General features: G+C 36.0%; 1 protein-coding gene across 3 annotated transcripts in view; it reads right to left on the reverse strand.

The window, feature by feature from the left end:
* LOC117328998 (THO complex subunit 2-like) overlaps positions 1 to 24,971 on the reverse strand; it is a 55,867-nt gene that overhangs the window by 23,608 nt on the left and 7,288 nt on the right. For all 3 annotated transcript variants that reach the window (XM_033886661.1, XM_033886662.1, XM_033886660.1), the window contains exons 10-22: positions 23,458 to 23,542; positions 22,128 to 22,221; positions 21,016 to 21,096; positions 20,657 to 20,753; positions 20,333 to 20,450; positions 19,109 to 19,288; positions 9,138 to 9,302; positions 8,843 to 8,905; positions 8,458 to 8,552; positions 7,521 to 7,647; positions 6,740 to 6,881; positions 5,669 to 5,826; positions 884 to 1,012 (exon numbers count right to left, since the gene is read on the reverse strand). In XM_033886661.1, coding sequence (XP_033742552.1) covers positions 884 to 1,012; positions 5,669 to 5,826; positions 6,740 to 6,881; positions 7,521 to 7,647; positions 8,458 to 8,552; positions 8,843 to 8,905; positions 9,138 to 9,302; positions 19,109 to 19,288; positions 20,333 to 20,450; positions 20,657 to 20,753; positions 21,016 to 21,096; positions 22,128 to 22,221; positions 23,458 to 23,542 — 1,534 coding nt within the window. The remainder of the gene's footprint in view (positions 1 to 883; positions 1,013 to 5,668; positions 5,827 to 6,739; positions 6,882 to 7,520; positions 7,648 to 8,457; positions 8,553 to 8,842; positions 8,906 to 9,137; positions 9,303 to 19,108; positions 19,289 to 20,332; positions 20,451 to 20,656; positions 20,754 to 21,015; positions 21,097 to 22,127; positions 22,222 to 23,457; positions 23,543 to 24,971) is intronic.

Consider the following 24,971-nt stretch of genomic DNA (forward strand, 5'->3'; position numbering starts at 1 on the left):
GTATACAGTACGTGATATCATTCTCTGTAAACCTCAAGTAATATACAGTACGTGCTATCATTCTCTGTAAACGTCAAGTAGTATACAGTACGTGCTATCATTCTCTGTAAACGTCAAGTAGTATACAGTACGTGCTATCATTCTCTGTAAACCTCGAGTAGTATACAGTACGAGCTATCATTCTCTCTAAACGTCAAGTAGTATACAGTATGTGCTATCATTCTCTGTAAACGTCCAGTAGTATACAGTACGTGCTATCACTCTGTAAACGTCAAGTAGTATACAGTACGTGCTATCATTCTATGTAAAAGTCAAGTAGTAAACAGTACGTGATATCATTCTCTGTAAACATCAAGTAGTATACAGTACGTGCTATCATTCTCTGTAAACGTCGAGTAGTATACAGTACGTGCTATCATTCTCTGTAAATGAAAAACACCAAACCAAACTAATAGGTAGAGTCAGAGTTACATATCTATATTTGTTTCTAACAGTCCTCTATATACAATTGTTTTATGTTTAAACAATCAAATTTCAATTATAAGATGTTTTCAAAATCATTATTTAAGAAGTATCATAATCAAGTAATCGGTCACAACAAAGTCCAGAGAAAAAGATTTATATCTTTAGTGTCATCTTGTGATGTAAATATTTATACCGAACTGACACACAACATTCACATATCCATAAATATTGTGTGTTTTGCTTTTCCATAGATTTGTGTTATTCTTTATTAATAGTTTATTGATAAATTTAATGGAAATTTGTCACATTAATAACTAAATAATAGCTACACACATCCGATGACATTAATCATTTCAAAATGTTAAATTATACATTCATCAAAATTTTGGAGACTTGTAGCATTAGAAACATTGCATACCTTTTCATAGATACTCTTGTTGCTATGCCATCTCATTATGGTGTCAAGGGCAGCACAGAGAAAGCGACCGTAACGATGAGCCTCGTTCTCTGTACAGCATGTCACAGTGTAGGTAATATCACAGAAAATCTGTAAAATATTCAATATACATTGCAAATCTACATATATCATTACTTCATGGCATGCAATATTTAAAAAAAAAAAAATCCACAGAATTCATGTTATACCTTTCATGCTAACTATTTCACTGTACATGACTTGTTAGGGAAGTTAAAGCTCTTTAAAAGATCTACTCTGAGATTTCTGTATGTATGTTTGAGACCAGACAAGTTCTTAGAGGCTGAACATACATCTTTCAAATACCAAATGTGAGGAATGTGTCGATACATCATATCAGAGAATGTGTGGATTTGGTTTGGTTTTAGTTGTTTAGCATCCTATCAACAGCCAAGGTCATCCAAGGACGGCCTTCCATGCATGCAATATGCATGCATGTGGCAGTTATGTATGTGTGTTTTGGGAGGCTGCAGTATGTTTGTGTGAAGTCTCCTTGTGAAAGGCTGGAACTTTTGCTGATTTATAGTGCTACCTCACTGAAGCATACTGCTGAAGACAACTAACAGGACGCTCAACCCGGTCACATTATACTGACAAAGGTTGAACCAATCGTCCAACTCCTAATATGTTGAGCGCTAAGCAGGAGTAACATGTGAATACATCATAGCACAGAATGTGTGGATACATCATAGCACACAAAGTGTGGATACATCATAGCACACAATGTGTGTGGATACATCATAGCATACAATGTGTGGATACGTCATAGCACACAATGTGTGGATACATCATAGCCAGAATGTGTGGATACATCATAGCACACAATGTGTGGATACATCATAGCACACAAAGTGTGGATACATCATAGCACACAATGTGTGTGGATACATCATAGCATACAATGTGTGGATACGTCATAGCACACAATGCGTGGATACATCATAGCACACAATGTGTGGATACATCATAGCACACAATGTGTGGATACATCATAGCACACAATGCGTGGATACATCATAGCACACAATGTGTGTGGATACATCATAGCACCAACTGTGTGTGGATACATCATAGTACACAAAGTGTGGATACATCATAGTACACAAAGTGTGTGGATACATCATAGCACACAATGCGTGGATACATCATAGCACACAATGTGAGGATACATCATAGCACACAATGTGTGTGGATACATCATAGCACACAATGTGTGTGGATACATCATAGCACACAAAGTGTGGATACATCATAGCACACAATGTGTGGATACATCATAGCACACAATGTGTGGATACATCATAGCACACAATGTGTAAGATACATCATAGCGCACAATGTGTGGATACATCATAGTACACAAAGTGTGGATACATCATAGCACACAATGTGTGTGGATACATCATAGCACCAACTGTGTGTGGATACATCATAGTACACAAAGTGTGGATACATCATAGCACACAATGTGTGTGGATACATCATAGCACCAACTGTGTGTGGATACATCATAGTACACAAAGTGTGGATACATCATAGCACACAATGTGTGGATACATCATAGCACACAATGTGTGGATACATCATAGCACACAATGCGTGGATACATCATAGCACACAATGTGTGTGGATACATCATAGCATACAATGTGTGGATACATTACATCACACAATGTGTGGATACATCATAGCCAGAATGTGTGTGGATACATCATAGCCAGAATGTGTGGATACATCATAGCACACAATGTGTGGATACATCATAGCACACAAAGTGTGGATACATCATAGCACACAAAGTGTGGATACATCATAGCACACAATGTGTGTGGATACATTACATCACACAATGTGTGGATACATTACATCACACAATGTGTGGATACATCATAGCACACAATGTGTGGATACATCATAGAACACAATGTGTGGATACATCATAGCACACAATGTGTGGATACATTACATCACACAATGTGTGGATACATCATAGCACACAATGTGTGGATACATCATAGTACACAAAGTGTGGATACATCATAGCACACAAAGTGTGGATACATCATAGCACACAATGTGTGGATACATCATAGCACACAATGTGTGGATACATCATAGCACACAAAGTGTGGATACATTACATCACACAATGTGTGGATACATCATAGCACACAATGTGTGGATACATCATAGCACACAATGTGTGGATACATCATAGCACACAATGTGTGGATACATCATAGCACACAATGTGTGGATACATCATAGCACACAATGTGTGGATACATCATAGCACACAAAGTGTGGATACATCATAGCACACAATGTGTGGATACATCATAGCACACAATGTGTGGATACATCATAGCACACAATGTGTGGATACATCATAGCACACAATGTGTGGATACGTCATAGTACACAATGTGTGGATACATCATAGCACCAACTGTGTGTGGATACATCATAGCACAAAATGTGTGGATACATCATAGTACACAAAGTGTGGATACATCATAGTACACAAAGTGTGGATACATCATAGCACACAATGTGTGTGGATACATCATAGTACACAATGTGTGGATACATCATAGCACACAAAGTGTGGATACATCATAGTACACAAAGTGTGGATACATCATAGCACACACTGTGTGTGGATACATCATAGTACACAAAGTGTGGATACATCATAGCACACAATGTGTGTGGATACATCATAGTACACAATGTGTGGATACATCATAGCACACAATGTGTGGATACATCATAGTACACAATGTGTGGATACATCATAGCACCAACTGTGTGTGGATACATCATAGCACAAAATGTGTGGATACATCATAGCACACAATGTGTGGATACGTCATAGCACACAATGTGTGTGGATACATTACATCACACAATGTGTGGATACATCATAGCACACAAAGTGTGGATACATCATAGTACACAATGTGTGGATACATCATAGCACACAATGTGTGTGGATACATCATAGCACACAATGTGTGTGGATACATCATAGCACACAATGTGTGTATACATCATAGCACACAATGTGTGGATACATCATAGCACACAATGTGTGGATACATCATAGTACACAAAGTGTGGATACATCATAGCACACAATGTGTGGATACATCATAGCACACAATGTGTGGATACATCAAAGCAAACAATGTGTGTGGATACATCATATCACACAATGTGTGGATACATTAGCACACAATGTGTGGATACATCATAGCACAGATTGTGTGGATACATCATAGCACACAATGTGTGGATACATCATAGCACACAATGTGTGGATACATCATAGCACACAATGTGTGGATACGTCATAGCACACAATGTGTGGATACATCATAGCACACAAAGTGTGGATACATCATAGCACACAATGTGTGGATACATCATAGCACACAAAGTGTGGATACATCATAGCACACAATGTGTGTGGATACATCATAGCCAGAATGTGTGGATACATCATAGCACACACTGTGTGTGGATACATCATAGCACAGAATGTGTGGATACATCATAGCACACAATGTGTGGATACATCATAGCACACAAAGTGTGGATACATCATAGCAAACAATGTGTGTGGATACATCATAGCACAGAATGTGTGGATACATCATAGCACACAATGTGTGGATACATCATAGCACACAATGTGTGGATACATCATACCACAATGTGTGGATACATCATAGCATACAATGTGTGGATACCTCATAGTACACAAAGTGTGTGGATACATCATAGCACAATGTGTGGATACATCATAGCACACAATGTGTGGATACATCATAGCACACAATGTGTGGATACATCATAGCACACAATGTGTGGATACATCATAGCACACAATGCGTAGCACACAATGCGTGGATACATCATAGCACACAATGTGTGGATACATCATAGCACACAATGTGTGGATACATCATAGCACACAATGTGAGGATACATCATAGCACACAATGTGTGGATACTTCATAGCACACAATGTGTGTGGATACATCATAGCACACAATGTGTGGATACATCATAGCACAATGTGTGGATACATCATAGCACACAATGTGAGGATACATCATAGCACACAATGCGTGGATACATCATAGCACACAATGCGTGGATACATCATAGCAAACAATGTGTGGATACATCATAGCACACAATGTGTGGATACATCATAGCACACAATGTGTGGATACATCATAGCACACAATGTGTGGATACATCATAGCACACAATGTGTGGATACATCATAGCACACAATGTGTGGATACATCATAGCACACAATGTGTGGATACATCATAGCACACAATGTGTGGATACATCATAGCACACAATGTGTGGATACATCATAGCACACAATGTGTGGATACATCATAGCACACAATGTGTGGATACATCATAGCACACAATGTGTGTGGATACATCATAGCACACAATGTGTGGATACATCATAGCACACAATGTGTGGGATACATCATAGCACACAATGTGTGGATACATCATAGCACACAATGTGTGGATACATCATAGCACACAATGTGTGGATACATCATAGCACAATGTGTGGATACATCATAGCACACAATGTGTTGATACATCATAGCACACAATGTGTGGATACATCATAGCACAAAATCCTTGTTAACCAACCTCGTCTAAACTGACGACATTAATCTTACCCTGTCATAACAGATGAGAGTTGAAAAGTTAGGAGTCTTCAAGTCATGTAGTATGTGTATAAACTTGGAGCAGTACAAGGCATCAATAGCTGTGAAACAACACCTCGGGAATATACACAGCTGTAGGAACTGTGTTATTGTCTCGTTCTTTGTTGATCCTACAGCATACATCAGAAAGTCGTGTTAAATAGTCTCACAAAAATACCCCAATATCACTAAAATATTAAATAAAGTGTGAATGATTTTGAATGATTTAACATCAATCAGGGATTTTCCAACAATTTTTCAACTGGGTCCAGGGTCCATTGAATTGGGAATTTCTACGTGACAAAATGTGACATTGGGAAAAAGAAAAAATAATGAAATTCATACAAATTTCAGTTTTTCTTTGATGAATATTGCCTTTATATTATTTTTGATTTCATTTTGTTATCTGTAGCTGTTTTTTAATTTTTTTAAATTGCCTTAATATAGGTCTTTGTATATAAAACATACTTAATCATTCAAATGTGATTTCAAAATTGGGAATTTTTTAGTGGCAAATTGGGAATTTTCACAACTTTCTTTTTAGGGGAAAGGGTCTTTTTAACGAACCCTGTTTCTATTGTAGGAAAATACCTGTCAATAATCAAAATAAATACTTAAAACCAACAGTATTTTATATTTATAAATGGGTGTAGCTTTCAAAATATCGTATCTGATTTTTATTATTGATACTGCAAACCTCATAATCTTAAACTCGAAGACCCTTCTTAACTGAAAGTAACCATTCAACAGTAAAAATTCTATGTAAAACATACTCGGTTTAATACCTCAAGTACAAAGGATATCTAATTTTTTTACAGCTGCATTGACTTCGAGATAATGAGGTTACAACTGAATTTCGAATATTTGTCAATTGAAATTTTATACAAGAGGAATTGCGAGAAAAAACAAGAGGAAAGTCAGAATTGTCAACCCTACATATTACATTAACAATTTCACTCCCAAACACCACTAAGTTAAGGACTCCAGGAGAAAACCTGAACAAGCAATTCGAACAAGAACGCCCTGTATGACTTTGATACATACTGGAGATGAACCACTGTTCCTTTTGATTCTTGAGTCTGTTGAGGACACGTGCCACATGCTCGCCTTGTTTTTTTTCTTCGTCTTTCAGTTTGTCCATCAGTGTGTTACACCTTTCTTTTTCCTTCTTTTTCTTACTCTGAGGCTGAGATATGAATAAAATTCCAAATCAACAATTAGACCACCTATTAACATATACCTAAGTCATACTAAATCAGCAGGAAACATTGGCAAGTCATAAGTCTACAGCTTGGTTTAGTATAGTTTAATGCCTATCAACAACTAGGGTCATTTAAGGATAGTAGAAATCTACAGACTGGAAAAGCTAACAATTCACAAAATGATGGTTATGATATAATATCAAAAAATAAAGATTAAAAGAAAAAAAAAAAAAATTATCACAAAAATTGAAATTTGATTTAAAAGTTAAAAATGATCACAACTTCAGCAGGACGCAGTGTCAACATGCCACTAGTAAGTATATACACACAAAAATTTGTTACATACTCTACATTATATAACTGATATCTACTTATAATTTCTAAACTAAGTTCTTTTCTATGTGAATTACAGTGATAACCACCATCTCTTTCATTTCGATTTCCAAAAATTACAATCAAGCATGGCTGAATCAACCATCTATGTTTCTATATATGGTGACACAATTAGATTACAACTGTCACTTTTGAATTTAAAGAGTACAAATCATCTATTCAAAACCTAAATGTAAGATAGTCAGATTAATAATCAACTGGACTATACATAAATAGACACTCGTTCCTACCATGTCTTTATTATCCTCGATAGCGTTGATTTGTGCACTGAGCTGCTGGTTCTGTTTGTCATACACGTTGGAGGGCACCGCCAGGTCGTACATTTGTAGGGACCAAAACGTCACAAAGAAAGGGGCACTATAAAACAATCAGATACTAATCATTACTACATGTATGGATATTCAAATTATATAGATCTAAGTATCAACTATAAGACAATTACTTTTAATAGCTAGGTAATATTTCAAACAAGCGCATACTTCTAGAGTCTGGTCAAAATAACATTGCTGCATCGTTTATTTACCTACTCTTGTGTAGTTACATGCAACGGAAAATAAATGACCAGCCATATTCATCCTAAACAAGAACCAAACCCGTTTTAAGTGCAGTCTATGTTTATTTTTGTTAAAATCTCTAAAACAGCTCTCTACAATGATTAGTTTCTACAACTTGGTTCTGCACCATTACAAGTTTACAATTACACTTACCATTACAAGTTTACAATTACACTTACCATTACAAGTTTACAATTACACTTACCATTACAAGTTTACAATTACACTTACCATTACAAGTTTACAATTACACTTACCATTACAAATTTACTATTACACTTACCATTACAAGTTTACAATTACACTTACCATTACAAGTTTACAATTACACTTACCATTACAAGTTTACAATTACACTTACCATTACAAGTTTACAATTACACTTACCATTACAAGTTTACAATTACACTTACCATTACATATTTACAATTACACTTAACATTACAAATTTACAATTACACTTACCATTACAAGTTTACAATTACACTTATTCCAATTTTAGCAAAACAACTGGGTACCCCAAGCATTTATAACCTTGAATTGGGCACATATTTAATTTGATAGTGATATACATTGACAAACAATCAAAATAGAGCTTCAACATCAAATGTACCTGAGATCTTCCCATACTTTAGGAGTGTACAGTGGCCGTACCAACTCTATCACAGGACCATTGACAAACTCGGATGCCTCTATATATCTCTGCATCTAAAAAACAAATTTCATGATAATGATATAAATGTTCCTATCACCGGGTTTAGAAAATGAAAGCTTAATACTTCAATCAGTAGAGTATAACTGTCGTACCTCCTGATATGTAGTACACTTCACATTAGGTAGTATACAAGATATTTCAGAAGTTCTTTTTATGTTCCATTCTTTGCGACCACCAGAACAAGAGTGTATCTAGTGGTTATTAATAAATGGCACAGTGTACTTTTCTCCTGTGACTATCAAGGTTGAAGAGATATTTGTTCTACATCACCATATAAACTTACTTTGTGTTGACTAGAGTTGTGCTTATTGCTCTTGTCAATTTTCCTGAGTTCATCAAACTTTGACTGGGAACAAAAAAGAAGTGAAATTCAATTAATTATGTCATAAACTTATCAAATTGGTTAAATTATTTCTTTTTTACAATTTGGAAATGATGCATGCATTAATTAGTTTAAACTGTTATTCACCACAAGTTTTGCAGATGAAGCCAAACGTAATCAGATGAATCCTTACAAATCTTAAGCTATATGTATATATACTATAATGGATAATATTCAGTATAAGAGCAGAACTTACATTAATTGCATATGTAAATGCAGGCCTACAGAGGAAGAAGGCTGCATCTGGGGGTATATGATATGTTGTGATGAGAGTGTCAACATCTGGCAAACGTTTAACAAATTCCTCAGAGCTCAGCTGCATGGACAAGAAACTTCCAAACTGAACCAGGGTGTCCTGGCACTGAAACATTCACACAACCAAGGGTAAATAAAATTATGGTTATACAATTAGTACACCAAATAATAGAGGATTTAGTAAAAGGTTCTTTCTAGAGATATCTTGAAACTGAGTTGAGCTTCGGATTTTAGATACATTTCTATATGTTTCATATGTACATTAAAGGTACAAAAGTCAGTACGAAAAATAAAAAAGCAGCATTACTTTCAGCATTACAGTATTTACCAAATGGTAAATAAAAATTTAATGATAAAAATACAGTAACAAGAGATCCCAAAGGGATCTTGGCGCCCACCATTGAATGATCTTTATAGGTTCCATGTCAGATTGATCTTTTCTCTACTTTTCCCTTCCTCTAAGTCTTACTAATCTGTGTAAATTCAGAAAGAGCCCTCTTTAGTACTTTTCAAACAAGGGGAACCTATATATAAAATTGAAGATTTAGCGATAGGCACCGAGGGAAACCTACATATGAAATTCCAGGAATATCCCTTCAGTACTTTCTGAGAAATAGCGATAACAAACTTCAATTGTCAAAATACAAGATGGCTACCTGTCGGCCATGTTGTTTTCCGATTGGTCTCAAAATGCAATATGCATAACTAGGCACCAAGGGGAACCTATATATGAAATTTGAGAAAGATCCCTTCAGTACTTTCTGAGAAATAGCGATAACAAACTTCGATTGTCAAAATCCAAGATGGCTGCCTGTCGGCCATGTTGTTTTCCGATTGGTCTCAATATGCAATATGCATAACTAGGCACCAAGAGGAGCCTACATATGAAATTTGAGAAAGATCCCTTCAGCACTTTCTGAGACATAGCGATAACAAACTTCAATTGTCAATATCCAAGATGGCTGCCTGTCGGCCATGTTGTTTTCCAATAGGTCTCAAAATGCAATATGCATACCTAGGCACCAAGGGGAACCTACATATGAAATTTCAGGAAGATCCCTTCAGTACTTTCTCAGAAATAGCGATAACAAACTTCAATTGTCAAAATCCAAGATGCAGACCTGCCAACCTTTCAAATTCAATCAAAGTACTGGAAGTACTGTAAACGAACATTATTGTTTAATGCAAAATCAGTAATCTTCTAAGTTTAAAGTCGATAAATTTACTGATATTGGTTTAGGAAATAATTGCAAATTATTTGAAATGTTCGCAGCTGTTCTGATATGATTGAACACATGCATATTTCTGTAAGGTCCTGATTGAAATTGGAAGTTTATTGATCTATCTTGGATGGATGAAAATAAAATATGTCTTCTTTCTTTCGGGAAGCCATCATCAGTTATAATACAGCCAGGACTGTGTGACCTTATTGATGCCAACTTCTAATATGCACTAAATTTAGGCTAGTTCCATCGTTAGTTTAGCATATTTCAACTTAATATGATGAAACACACATAAAGAACTACTGAAAACCAAAACCAGAGCTGCTAATCCAGGCCCGGATTAGGAATGTATCCTATTGAAACTGTACTCAAGCATGTATGGTACTTCAAAACAAAAAACTTCACTCCTTTTGTTCAGGAATCATTTGATGTTAATAAATCTTTATATGAGAAGATATACTTCTGGTATAATTACAGCATTGTACACAATGTGATCAAGAATAACAACCATATAAAGACTATCTTCATCAAATAATTCAGCAAACAGGAAAAGAAAACTTCAAGCTTCATTTTCAACTTCAAACTGATAAAGGTTACAGTCCATTCGATGGGATGACACATTCCCTATTTATTGTCCCTTTCCAATGTTGACCATCCAATCATAGTGAACCACACACAGTTCAGCAATGTAATTGCACAAATCACATCCTTTATGTGGAGAGAACAGTTTTCGGGGTGTTATAAGATTCCATAACTGTATGCAATTTTGTGAATCATTCCATATCTATAACTATATATATACCGTTCGTGTATATATTTACACATATCAAAATTGGAATGACACAGGAGATTTGCAAGTTTAAGTTCACCATCAGTCATGGGAGGTTTACGTAAAATGTTATATTTACCGGGGTAATTAGTAATTTTGATTATATATTTATCAAGCTCTATTCTGTACTTTCTACCAGTGCTTATATTAGAGAATGGACACAATTATATGTTCTCCAATGTCAAAATTAATCATATGTAAAATATTAGGGGTTTATTTGACCGAGACGTATTTAAAATGTTTGTAATCATTCGCCATTCGAGGCCTGATTGCCGTCATATTTGAATTACCAAAATGGACCTGAAAGCAATATTTTAAAAAAGAGAATGATCTGTGACTTGAATATTTCATAAAAATAATTTAATACATCGTTTATTCACTTCATTCAGATCTTCAGACACCACATAATTTGTGAAGTCATATATAGAAATATATGAACCATTTTGTTATTGATTAATAGTTCACACAAGTAAGCACTAGATGTAAGCAGTAAGTATATGTACCGCTATCTACTGGCATGACTTTGAGTACAGTAGACTACACTCGCTTTGTGGATATTGACAGGATAACATATATTTACATGCTAATTCAATTTTAGAATTGTAACTGAAATCTTGTAACAGCATGGCACAAATAGTTATCTGAACATTTGTTGTATATTGAAAAAATATTTAAGGTAAATATTAACTCATTTGCTTGACTTAAATTTTCAGTTTATCAATTCATCGATTACTCTGTGTTTGAAGTATGGTGTAGTGAGAATTTCAAGTCTTGATTATGACTTGATGAAAATTCTAAATTAACAAATTATTAAAATGAATTTGTTTGAAAAATAACACAAGTTCCACAGCAATATTATATAGAGTATCAATCACAATATATCAGAAGTTATCAAACTACAGATAACAATTAACGAATGAATATCAAATTAAGTGAATATCACAAGTATTTTTGCATTTGTTTTTAGATAATCCGGATTTCCGTCTTTAAAAAAAAAATACCTAGTAGACGTAGTGCATAGTAAACGTAGCCATGTAACAGCTGATTTTAATCAGATATAACTTAACATGAACTTAACACCGTCACAGAAGTTCGTCGCAATCGAAAATTTGGTCGTGAATTCGGTATTTTGCAAATTATTTCAAAATACTTTCAGGTAAAAGAAAACAAAAATTCTCGTAAAAATATCGATTTTGGGTCGACTATCGGCCATTTCGGTAATTCAACTCCAACGGCAATCGGGCCGCGATTCGCAAATGAATAATTAATTTAAAATTCGGTCAAATAAACCTCTAATATTTTATATATGATACAATCAGGCATTGCAGAACATATATTTTGGTCAATCCTCTAAAAATTATGCCAATTTATATTATAATTAAGCCCGATTTTTCTTCGTTTCGGTATTTCCAAGTCTGCTTCACGTGTGGTCCGTTTCAGTAAATATTCTCGTCTTTGCCGAAATAAAAACAAGCTATATAATTGTTCATTTTAAACATGACAACAACTGCCAACCACACGTATCCAAAAATGTTATTGTTGATATCATCTGAATATTGCCGTAGTTATCTGTCACTCCGATTGTAAACCCCATGCCAAAGTGAAGGAAGAATCGACCAATCAAATTGGTTTATTTTTGATTTCCGTAAATCTTGCAGTTACCTCCCTTACAACAGTAAATACGTTCCAAGTATCGCCTACAACAAGCAATCCCGTGCACATAGCAAGATATTATCATTTGCATTTGATTTATTGGGTCATTTTCGTCAAAGGAAAATGGTATATGGAAATCGATGACAATTTTAACGCTATGACCAGTCACCCTGACCACAAATGCCACATAATTGTAAGCCTATACATATGTACAGTTCTTTCTCGCAAACACGTACAGTAACTACAGTATAGTATGATACAATGTATCGTCTCGTATGCCGTCATTGATATATTTCTTTCTCTAAATTATAGAAATACACACCTAGTTGATAATGATGTAACATTCTAGAATATATATATTACAAATTTAAGTAAATCGCGGACAAATTTGCAGACCTATGCTAAAATGTCAGCCGTTTTGGAAAGAACACAGAAGAGCAAAACTTTCTAAACATCCGGAGACGAATGCGCCTGCGCAATAGTTGTTTACATAAATATATTGACCTGGACCGGAGTTATTCGCAAAGTTCAGGTTCATTTAGTCTTCTCATTTCGCTAGCGTTATGCATTTCTCAAATCGTATGCATCTTGAAAACACCTACTGAATACATTTCAACCTTTTCGGTAAAACTACTATATAAAACGAAGATGTTTTTGCAAGTAAATTATTTGAAGCGTAAGGCAATGGGGGCAGCCATATTTCATTGAAACAGACCGTAGATGGCGTATTGGTGAATGTGGCTACCATATATGGTTATATTTCTCAGTCCAGTTCTTGATCACAATAACCGAACATTAATGTTCGTTTAAAAATAGTAATTTGGCCCATTTTTGAGCAAAAAAAGAGTAATTCTTAACAATTCTTGCCAAATCTATTGCATCAAAAAGAGTAATTTGCTACTATTTCGAGAGAAAAAAGAGTAACGACCACCACAAAATAGTAAAGATTACTATACAAGAGATCCCAGAGGGATCTTGGCGCCCACCATTGAATGATCTTTATAGGTTCCATGTCAGATTGATCTTTTCCCTACTTTTCCCTTCCTCTAAGTCTTACTTATCTGTGTAAATTCAGAAACAGCCCTCTAGTACTATTCAAACAAGGGGAACCTATATATAGAATTTAAGATTTAGCTATAATGGCTGTCTGTCGGCCATGTTGTTTTCGTATTGGTCCCAGTATGCAAAACTAGGCACTCAGGGGAACCTACATCTGATGATGGTGGGCTAAAAATAGTAGTAGTTGGCAGGTCTGAAGATGGCTGCCTGTCGGCCATGTTGTTTTCCGATTGGTCTCAAAATGCAATATGCATAACTAGGCACCAAGGGGAACCTATATATGAAATTTGAGAAAGATCCCTTCAGTACTCTCTGAGAAATAGCGATAACAAACTTCAATTGTCAAAATCCAAGATGGCTGCCTGTCGGCCATGTTGTTTTCCGATTAGTCTCAAAATGCAATATGCATAACTAGGCACCTAGGGAAACCTACATATGAAATTTCAGAAAGATCCCCTCATAAGTTTCTGAGAAATAGCGATAACAAACTTCAATTGTCAAAATCCAAGATGGCTGCCTGTCGGCCATGTTGTTTTCCGATTAGTCTCAAAATGCAATATGCATAACTAGGTACCAAGGGGAACCTACATATGAAATTTCAGAAAGATTCCTTTAGTACTTTCTGAGAAATAGCGATAACAAACTTCAATTGTCACAAGAGATCCCAGAGGGATCTTGGCGCCCACCATTGAATGATCTTCATAGGTACCATGTCAGATTGATCTTTTCTCTACTTTTCCCTTCATTTTACTAATCTGTGCAAATTGAGACATCCCTCCAGTACTTTTCACACAAGGGAATCCTAGCTATATAAGAAATTTGAGATTAAACGATAATGGCTGTTTGTTTGCCAGGTTGTTTTCAGGACACAAGGTACCAAGGGGAACCTACTTATGAAATTTGAGAAAGATCCATTCAGTACTTTGAGAAATAGAGATAACAAACTTCAATTGTCAAAATCCAAGATGGCGGTCTGTCGGCCATGTTGTTTTCCAATTGATCTCAAAATACAATAAGCATAATGAGGCACCAAGGGGAACCTCCATATGAACTTTGAGAAAGATCCATTCAGTACTTTCTCAGGAATAGCGATAACAAACTTCAATTGTCAAAATCCAAGATGGCTGCCTGTCGGCCATGTTATTTTCAGATTGGTCTCAAAATGCAATATGCATAACTAGGCACCAAGGGAAACTTACATATGAAATTTGAGAAAGATCCATTCAGTACTTTCTCAGAAATCGTGATAACAAACTTCAATTGTCAAAATCCAAGATGGCTGCCTGTCAGCCATGTTGTTTTCTGATTGGTCTCAAAACGCAATATGCATAACTAGGCACCAAGGGAAACTTACATATGAAATTTGAGAAAGATCCATTCAGTACTTTCTCAGAAATAGTGATAACAAACTTCAATTGTCAAAATCCAAGATGGCTGCCTGTCAGCCATGTTGTTTTCTGATTGGTCTCAAAACGCAATATGCATAACTAGGCACCAAGGGAAACTTACATATGAAATTTGAGAAAGATCCATTCAGTACTTTCTCAGAAATAGTGATAACAAACTTCAATTGTCAAAATCCAAGATGGCTGCCTGTCGGCCATGTTGTTTTCTGATTGATCTCAAAACGCAATATGCATAACTAGGCACCAAGGGAAACCTACGTATGAAATTTCAGAAAGATCCATTCAGTACTTTCTCAGAAATAGCAATAACAAACTTCAATTGTGAAATTCCAAGATGGCTGCCTGTCGGCCATGTTGTTTTCTGATTGGTCTCAAAACGTAATATGCATAACTAGGCACCAAGGGGAACCTACATATGAACTTTGAGAAAGATCCATTCAGTACTTTCTCAGGAATAGCGATAACAAACTTCAATTGTCAAAATCCAAGATGGCTGCCTGTTGGCCATGTTATTTTCAGATTGGTCTCAAAATGCAATATGCATAACTAGGCACCAAGGGAAACTTACATATGAAATTTGAGAAAGATCCATTCAGTACTTTCTCAGAAATCGTGATAACAAACTTCAATTGTCAAAATCCAAGATGGCTGCCTGTCAGCCATGTTGTTTTCTGATTGGTCTCAAAACGCAATATGCATAACTAGGCACCAAGGGAAACTTACATATGAAATTTGAGAAAGATCCATTCAGTACTTTCTCAGAAATAGTGATAACAAACTTCAATTGTCAAAATCCAAGATGGCTGCCTGTCGGCCATGTTGTTTTCTGATTGGTCTCAAAACGCAATATGCATAACTAGGCACCAAGGGAAACTTACATATGAAATTTGAGAAAGATCCATTCAGTACTTTCTCAGAAATAGTGATAACAAACTTCAATTGTCAAAATCCAAGATGGCTGCCTGTCGGCCATGTTGTTTTCTGATTGGTCTCAAAACGTAATATGCATAACTAGGCACCAAGGGGAACCTACATATGAAATTTGAGAAAGATCCCTTCAGTACTTTCTCAGAAATAGCGATAACAAACTTAAATTGTCAAAATCCAAGATGGCTGCCTGTCGGCCATGTTGATTTCAGATTGGTCTCAAAACGTAATATGCATAACTAGGCACCAAGGGGAACATACATATGAAATTTGAGAAAGATCCCTTCAGTACTTTCTCAGAAATAGCGATAACAAACTTCAATTGTCAAAATCCAAGATGGCTGCCTGTCGGCCATGTTGATTTCAGATTGGTCTCAAAACGCAATATGCATAACTAGGCACCAAGGGGAACCTACTTATGAAATTTGAGAAAGATCCCTTCAGTTCTTTCTCAGAAATAGCGATAACAAACATCAATTGTCAAAATCCAAGATGGCTGCCTGTCGGCCATGTTGTTTTCTGATTGGTCTCAAAACGTAATATGCATAACTAGGCACCAAGGGGAACCTACATATGAAATTTGAGAAAGATCCCTTCAGCACTTTCTCAGAAATAGCGATAACAAACTTAAATTGTCAAAATCCAAGATGGCTGCCTGTCGGCCATGTTGATTTCAGATTGGTCTCAAAACGTAATATGCATAACTAGGCACCAAGGGGAACATACATATGAAATTTGAGAAAGATCCCTTCAGTACTTTCTCAGAAATAGCGATAACAAACTTCAATTGTCAAAATCCAAGATGGCTGCCTGTCGGCCATGTTGATTTCGGATTGGTCTCAAAACGCAATATGCATAGCTAGGCACCAAGGGGAACCTACTTATGAACTTTGAGAAAGATCCATTCAGTACTTTCTCAGGAATAGCGATAACAAACTTCAATTGTCAAAATCCAAGATGGCTGCCTGTCGGCCATGTTATTTTCAGATTGGTCTCAAAATGCAATATGCATAACTAGGCACCAAGGGAAACTTACATATGAAATTTGAGAAAGATCCATTCAGTACTTTCTCAGAAATCGTGATAACAAACTTCAATTGTCAAAATCCAAGATGGCTGCCTGTCAGCCATGTTGTTTTCTGATTGGTCTCAAAACGCAATATGCATAACTAGGCACCAAGGGAAACTTACATATGAAATTTGAGAAAGATCCATTCAGTACTTTCTCAGAAATAGTGATAACAAACTTCAATTGTCAAAATCCAAGATGGCTGCCTGTCGGCCATGTTGTTTTCTGATTGGTCTCAAAACGCAATATGCATAACTAGGCACCAAGGGAAACTTACATATGAAATTTGAGAAAGATCCATTCAGTACTTTCTCAGAAATAGTGATAACAAACTTCAATTGTCAAAATCCAAGATGGCTGCCTGTCGGCCATGTTGTTTTCTGATTGGTCTCAAAACGTAATATGCATAACTAGGCACCAAGGGGAACCTACATATGAAATTTGAGAAAGATCCCTTCAGTACTTTCTCAGAAATAGCGATAACAAACTTAAATTGTCAAAATCCAAGATGGCTGCCTGTCGGCCATGTTGATTTCAGATTGGTCTCAAAACGTAATATGCATAACTAGGCACCAAGGGGAACATACATATGAAATTTGAGAAAGATCCCTTCAGTACTTTCTCAGAAATAGCGATAACAAACTTCAATTGTCAAAATCCAAGATGGCTGCCTGTCGGCCATGTTGATTTCAGATTGGTCTCAAAACGCAATATGCATAACTAGGCACCAAGGGGAACCTACTTATGAAATTTGAGAAAGATCCCTTCAGTTCTTTCTCAGAAATAGCGATAACAAACATCAATTGTCAAAATCCAAGATGGCTGCCTGTCGGCCATGTTGTTTTCTGATTGGTCTCAAAACGTAATATGCATAACTAGGCACCAAGGGGAACCTACATATGAAATTTGAGAAAGATCCCTTCAGCACTTTCTCAGAAATAGCGATAACAAACTTAAATTGTCAAAATCCAAGATGGCTGCCTGTCGGCCATGTTGATTTCAGATTGGTCTCAAAACGTAATATGCATAACTAGGCACCAAGGGGAACATACATATGAAATTTGAGAAAGATCCCTTCAGTACTTTCTCAGAAATAGCGATAACAAACTTCAATTGTCAAAATCCAAGATGGCTGCCTGTCGGCCATGTTGATTTCAGATTGGTCTCAAAACGCAATATGCATAGCTAGGCACCAAGGGGAACCTACTTATGAAATTTGAGAAAGATCCCTTCAGTTCTTTCTCAGAAATAGCGATAACAAACATCAATTGTCAAAATCCAAGATGGCTGCCTGTTGGCCATGTTGTTTTCAGATTGGTCTCAAAACGCAATATGCATAACTAGGCACCAAGGGGAACCTACAAATGAAATTTGAGAAAGATCCCTTCAGTACTTTCTGAGAAATAGCGATAACAAGAATTGTTTACGGACGGAGGGACGGACGGAGGGACGGACGGAGGGACGGACGGACGACGGACCACGGACGCAGGGCGATTTGAACAGCCCACCATCTGATGATGGTGGGCTAAAAATATGATTATAATTCCATTGATGCAACACTGAAAGTAGACCAATTAAAAGGTTTTGATAACTTTAAGCTGCAGATAATTAACTGTGCCGAACAATTGAAACCTAACACTGAGTACTACCTGTCAGTGGGTTGGGAATCAGTCATGTTAACCTATCAGATCAAACAGTCTGGTGGGTTGGGAGTTAAACATGTTAACCTATTTGATCAAACCTTACCTGATCATAGAGCTTGCCAATGAGCTTGAGGTGTGTGTCAGCACCTTCGTGAAATATAACGCCATCTCTATGTTGAGCTATCATTAGACACAGAGACAGAGCCAAGTCATGTTCCAAGAGAGTATCCTTGAGACGAGTCGATGATTTTTTTGTATTTCTTACTTGAGAAAAGTAGCCACCCTAAAAAGAGAACACAATATTCTATATTAAATTAAATACTGACCACTGAAAAACTATTTGAGTTTAGCAAGATGCCATTATCATAAATTCAATCACGAGTCTTTTATTGCTAAATCTAAAAGCATATCAGGTCAGAGGGGAGGATTCTGAAGTTCTTAAAACTCAAGATTTAAAAATTATCTTCCAATAGGAGTTCAGGATTCCCCTCCACTCAACCCTAGGTTAAGAAAGGGATATATATTGGTAGTTGAGGATCCCCTCCACTCAACCCTAGGTTAAGAAAGGGATATATATTGGTAGTTGAGGAACCCCTCCACTCAACCCTAGGTTAAGAAAGGGATATTGGTAGTTGAGGATCCCCTCCACTCAACCCTAGGTTAAGAAAGGGATATATATTGGTAGTTGAGGATCCCCTCCACTCAACCCTAGGTTAAGAAAGGGTTATATATTGGTAGTTGAGGAACCCCTCCACTCAACCCCAGGTTAAGAAAGGGATATATATTGGTAGTTGAGGATCTCCTCCACTCAACCCTAGGTTAAGAAAGGGATATATATTGGTAGTTGAGGAACCCCTCCACTCAACCCTAGGTTAAGAAAGGGATATTGGTAGTTGAGGATCCCCTTCACTCAACCCTAGGTTAAGATAGGGATATATATTGGTAGTTGAGGATCCCCTCCACTCAACCCTAGGTTAAGAAAGGGATATATATTGGTAGTTGAGGATCCCCTCCACTCAACCCTAGGTTAAGAAAGGGATATATATTGGTAGTTGAGGATCCCCTCCACTCAACCCCAGGTTAAGACAGGGATATTGGTAGTTGAGGATCCCCTCCACTCAACCCTAGGTTAAGAACAGGATATCTCACACCAGTAAGTGTGTTTATATACCTGTCTAGAGTTGGAGAAACTTAAATCAGGCTTGTAATTCTTCACAGGGATGTTATCAATGGAAACAATACGGAAACTGTCTTTAACATCCCATATTTATTTTAATGAAATACTTAAATCTCAGTTGATCTTAAAACAGACAGAAAAAGTAACAACCTCTTGTCGAAGCAACTCTCCACCCGACATGGCATCCAGCTGGTCCCCAGTGATTTCCTCGGAAATTTCAATGCCTGCCATTTTCTGGACAACCTCACGCAGGAGCAGCAGGTCAAAACTGAAAAAAAAAAATCCTATTTCTTCACAAAGATAGCTACCAAGGCGGATATCTATAGACATTTATCAAATATAACAACACGTATGTATGATTACACATTTACTCTGTAACTTGATTTGTACCTATTATCTCTGTACATTAAATAAAATTACTAGGATTATGCACTTGTCATCATTGATCTTTCCTTACACCAGTGTTGACCCTACCTTTTGCCAGCTTTGAGCTGATTGGCTACATACTGCATCACTCCAGCCAACTCTATATTGTACTTGCGACAGATGGACCCAGTGAAGTTTGCCAAACCTGGATAGATGAAATAATTTAAACTCAATTAAATATGTATATTGTACTGCACAGAATTAAATTTATAGACTTTTTTTCCTTTTTTTTTCTGACAAGTATGGTTAACAATTTAGAGCTACTCCAGTAAATATCTACCCAAATGGAGGAGTTTGTGTTTGTCAAATAGGGAAAACCTTAAGAAATGCTTTAACTTCTCTACTATTTAATAAGCTAATTTTTCTCTAGCAGTCCTGAAGTTGAAGGATTTCAATGAACAACTTACTCTGCAGCCACAAGGAGATGTTTGTGTCATCGTATTTCATTCGGTCCTTCTCTGGATTGGCCACAGCTTCAATGATGCAAACTTTACACTGTTAAGGAACACGGTAAACTGGTAAATTTTTCCATTTAAGGAAATCACTTGACAGCCCGAAACAGAAGTTTTGTTAGGATCGCAACAGCAGTTCCTGCAGGTCAGGATGGGACATGACAGACATGGGTATCACTATATGCCCCCCCCCCCCCCCCCCCCCCCCCCACCAATTTCATGGCAGAGGCATAAATATTGGTAACTTTTATTCAAAGTAGGACACATGGAATATATAGAGTTGACATTATTTCAAAACTGTTCATCCTAAGTGATCACCAGACCAAGAAACAATGTGTGGAGTGTTTAAAAATGGATTTATCATATCATATTTTTGACAAAGCTAACTATGTAACTGAGCCTATTTTTATTACAGAATTAGTTATCGTGAATAAAATGGTGAACCTTAAATTATTGTTTTAGACTTCGATAAAATATCTACTAAAAACATACCCATAATATCTAGTGTGATAAAGTTTATATAAACATTTTTTTTTCTTTAATAATATCTATTGTCGGATCTCCTGAAATGTACACTACATCAGGTAGAGGACATCATATTTCACAAAATCCAATTTTTGTTCCATTCCTTGCGACCACCAGACCAAGAATGTGTTAAGTGGTTATTAATGAATGGCCATTTTTTTTACTTCCATTAAAAACCTAACAGTTCTCTTTTACTTTCAGACACCAGTTGTGTCTACCATCATACACTCCTACATGGATTAGCCATAATATCTAATTCTCATTTATTTTCTGAAATCTAAATTGTATAAATGAGGTTTAAAATTTGTATTTGCCCTTCCCATGATTTACATAAAAATATCCAAACAATCTTAAAATGGTTCAGTCAACAATTATCATTTTAATAGGGGTTATATTCTTGCTTGGCACACCCTAACAATCTTAAAATGGTTCAGTCTACAATTATCATTTTAATATGGGTTATATTCTTGCTTCGCACGCCCTAAAAAAGTAAGTAAGAGAAGAAACTATCCATTTACTTATAACAATACACAAAAGGATACAGGCCAGCACATCATAGGACAGAGATGTGAGATATTTGAGAGAATCCACAACCGGTCCAATGAAGTTGTCATACCTCTGGATCTGAGACAGAACCTACAACAATACAACAGGTTTGTTATCCTTTATCTTATTTACATTTTAAGTAAATATTGAGGAAATATGTTTTCACAATTATAATACTGCATAACATGAAATGTTTGTGTGTACTTTCTTTCATGGTTTTGAGATTTCCAGTTATTTGGTGGGTACAAACATTTATAGTTAAGCCTATACAACAATACTATAACTATAATACATACAAAACTATTCATTGTATTATATTCATGGTTCCATAGTAACCACAAAAGTGAAAGTACTGAAAACAGAAATATGCCAGTCCTACGATTGGAAACAATAACATCGCAAATAAATACAGAAATTTTCAGATTTTCCAAACGTTACTTAACTTTTATCAGTTAATAACATATTAAAGCTAATTCAGCTATCAAATTAAAACTTAATAAAACTGAGTCCAGCATCCTAGTTCCCACTAGTAATAACAGGTCCCAATACTCAAATGATGAAACCAATTTGCTATAAGTTATTAAGTACTTACATATTCAAACACGACCCCTGGATTACTGTGACTAAGTACTTACATATTCAAACACGACCCCTGGATTACTGTGACTAAGTACTTACATATTCAAACACGACCCCTGGATTACTGTGACTAAGTACTTACATATTCAAACACGACCTCTGGATTACTGTGACTAAGTACTTACATATTCAAACACGACCTCTGGATTACTGTGACTAAGTACTTACATATTCAAACACGACCTCTCGATTACTGTGACTAAGTACTTACATATTCAAACACGACCCCTGGATTACTGTGACTAAGTACTTACATATTCAAACACGACCTCTGGATTACTGTGACTAAGTACTTACATATTCAAACACGACCTCTCGATTACTGTGACTAAGTACTTACATATTCAAACACGACCCCTGGATTACTGTGACTAAGTACTTACATATTCAAACACGACCTCTCGATTACTGTGACTTTAGTACTTACATATTCAAACACGACCTCTCGATTACTGTGACTTAAGTACTTACATATTCAAACACGACCTCTCGATTACTGTGACTAAGTACTTACATATTCAAACACGACCCCTGGATTACTGTGACTAAGTACTTACATATTCAAACACGACCTCTGGGTTACTGTGACTTAAGTATTTACATATTCAAACACGACCTCTCGATTACTGTGACTAAGTACTTACATATTCAAACACGACCTCTCGATTACTGTGACTAAGTACTTACATATTCAAACACGACCCCTGGATTACTGTGACTAAGTTTTCCCAGCTGACGTCCTGAAGGTTTCACATTTTCCTTTGCTAAACGCCTAACAGAAAGAAATATGGAGTATTAAGGATGTATGATGATATAAAAATCAAAGAGACATTGACAAAACTATACTTCATAATTAAAGAGACAGATTAAACTTTGTACCTGGTTTAAACTTCTTAATAATCCATTAGACTTGTCATGTCGTATGTCCGATGTGTAAACTTCTTAATAATCCATTAGACTTGTCATGTCGTATGTCTGATGTGTAAACTTCCTAATAATCCATTAGACTTGTCATGTCGTATGTCTGATGTGTAAACTTCATAATAATCCATTAGACTTGTCATGTTGTATGTCCGATGTGTAAACTTCATAATAATCCATTAGACTTGTCATGTTGTATGTCTGATGTGTAAACTTCATAATAATCCATTAGACTTGTCATTTTGTATGTCCGATGTGTAAACTTCTTAATAATCCATTAGACTTGTCATGTTGTATGTCCGATGTGTAAACTTCTTAATAATCCATTAGACTTGTCATGTCGTATGTCTGATGTGTAACCTTCTTAATAATCCATTAGACTTGTCATGTCGTATGTCTGATGTGTAAACTTCTTAATAATCAATTAGACTTGCCATGTCGTATGTCCGATGTGTAAACTTCTTAATAATCCATTAGACTTGTCATGTTGTATGTCTGATGTGTAAACTTCATAATAATCCATTAGACTTGTCATGTTGTATGTCTGATGTGTAAACTTCTTAATAATCAATTAGACTTGTCATGTCGTATGTCCGATGTGTAAACTTCTTAATAATCCATTAGACTTGTCATGTTGTATGTCTGATGTGTAAACTTCTTAATAATCCATTAGACTTGTCATGTCGTATGTCTGATGTGTAAACTTCTTAATAATCCATTAGACTTGTCATGTTGTATGTCCGATGTGTAAACTTCTTAATAATCAATTAGACTTGCCATGTCGTATGTCTGATGTGTAAACTTCTTAATAATCCATTAGACTTGTCATGTTGTATGTCTGATGTGTAAACTTCCTAATAATCAATTAGACTTGCCATGTCGTATGTCCGATGTGTAAACTTCCTAATAATCCATTAGACTTGTCATGTCGTATGTCTGATGTGTAAACTTCCTAATAATCAATTAGACTTGCCATGTCGTATGTCCGATGTGTAAACTTCCTAATAATCCATTAGACTTGTCATGTCGTATGTCTGATGTGTAAACTTCTTAATAATCCATTAGACTTGTCATGTCGTATGTCAGATATTTCAGTCATCATTTTACATGTAGGTGATTCATTTTCCTTTTGTTACTGTGTATAAGCAATACAGATCAATATTCTGACTTAAAATACTCTGCCCGATTGTAAATTTTCCTAAATGGTATATGAGCTTGATTTACAATAAATTTATTCTTGCATACATTGATTAGGTAAAACCTATGTAATCAGTATTAAA

The sequence above is a fragment of the Pecten maximus genome, chromosome 6, assembly GCF_902652985.1.
Source record: "Pecten maximus chromosome 6, xPecMax1.1, whole genome shotgun sequence".
NCBI lineage: Eukaryota > Metazoa > Mollusca > Bivalvia > Pectinida > Pectinidae > Pecten > Pecten maximus.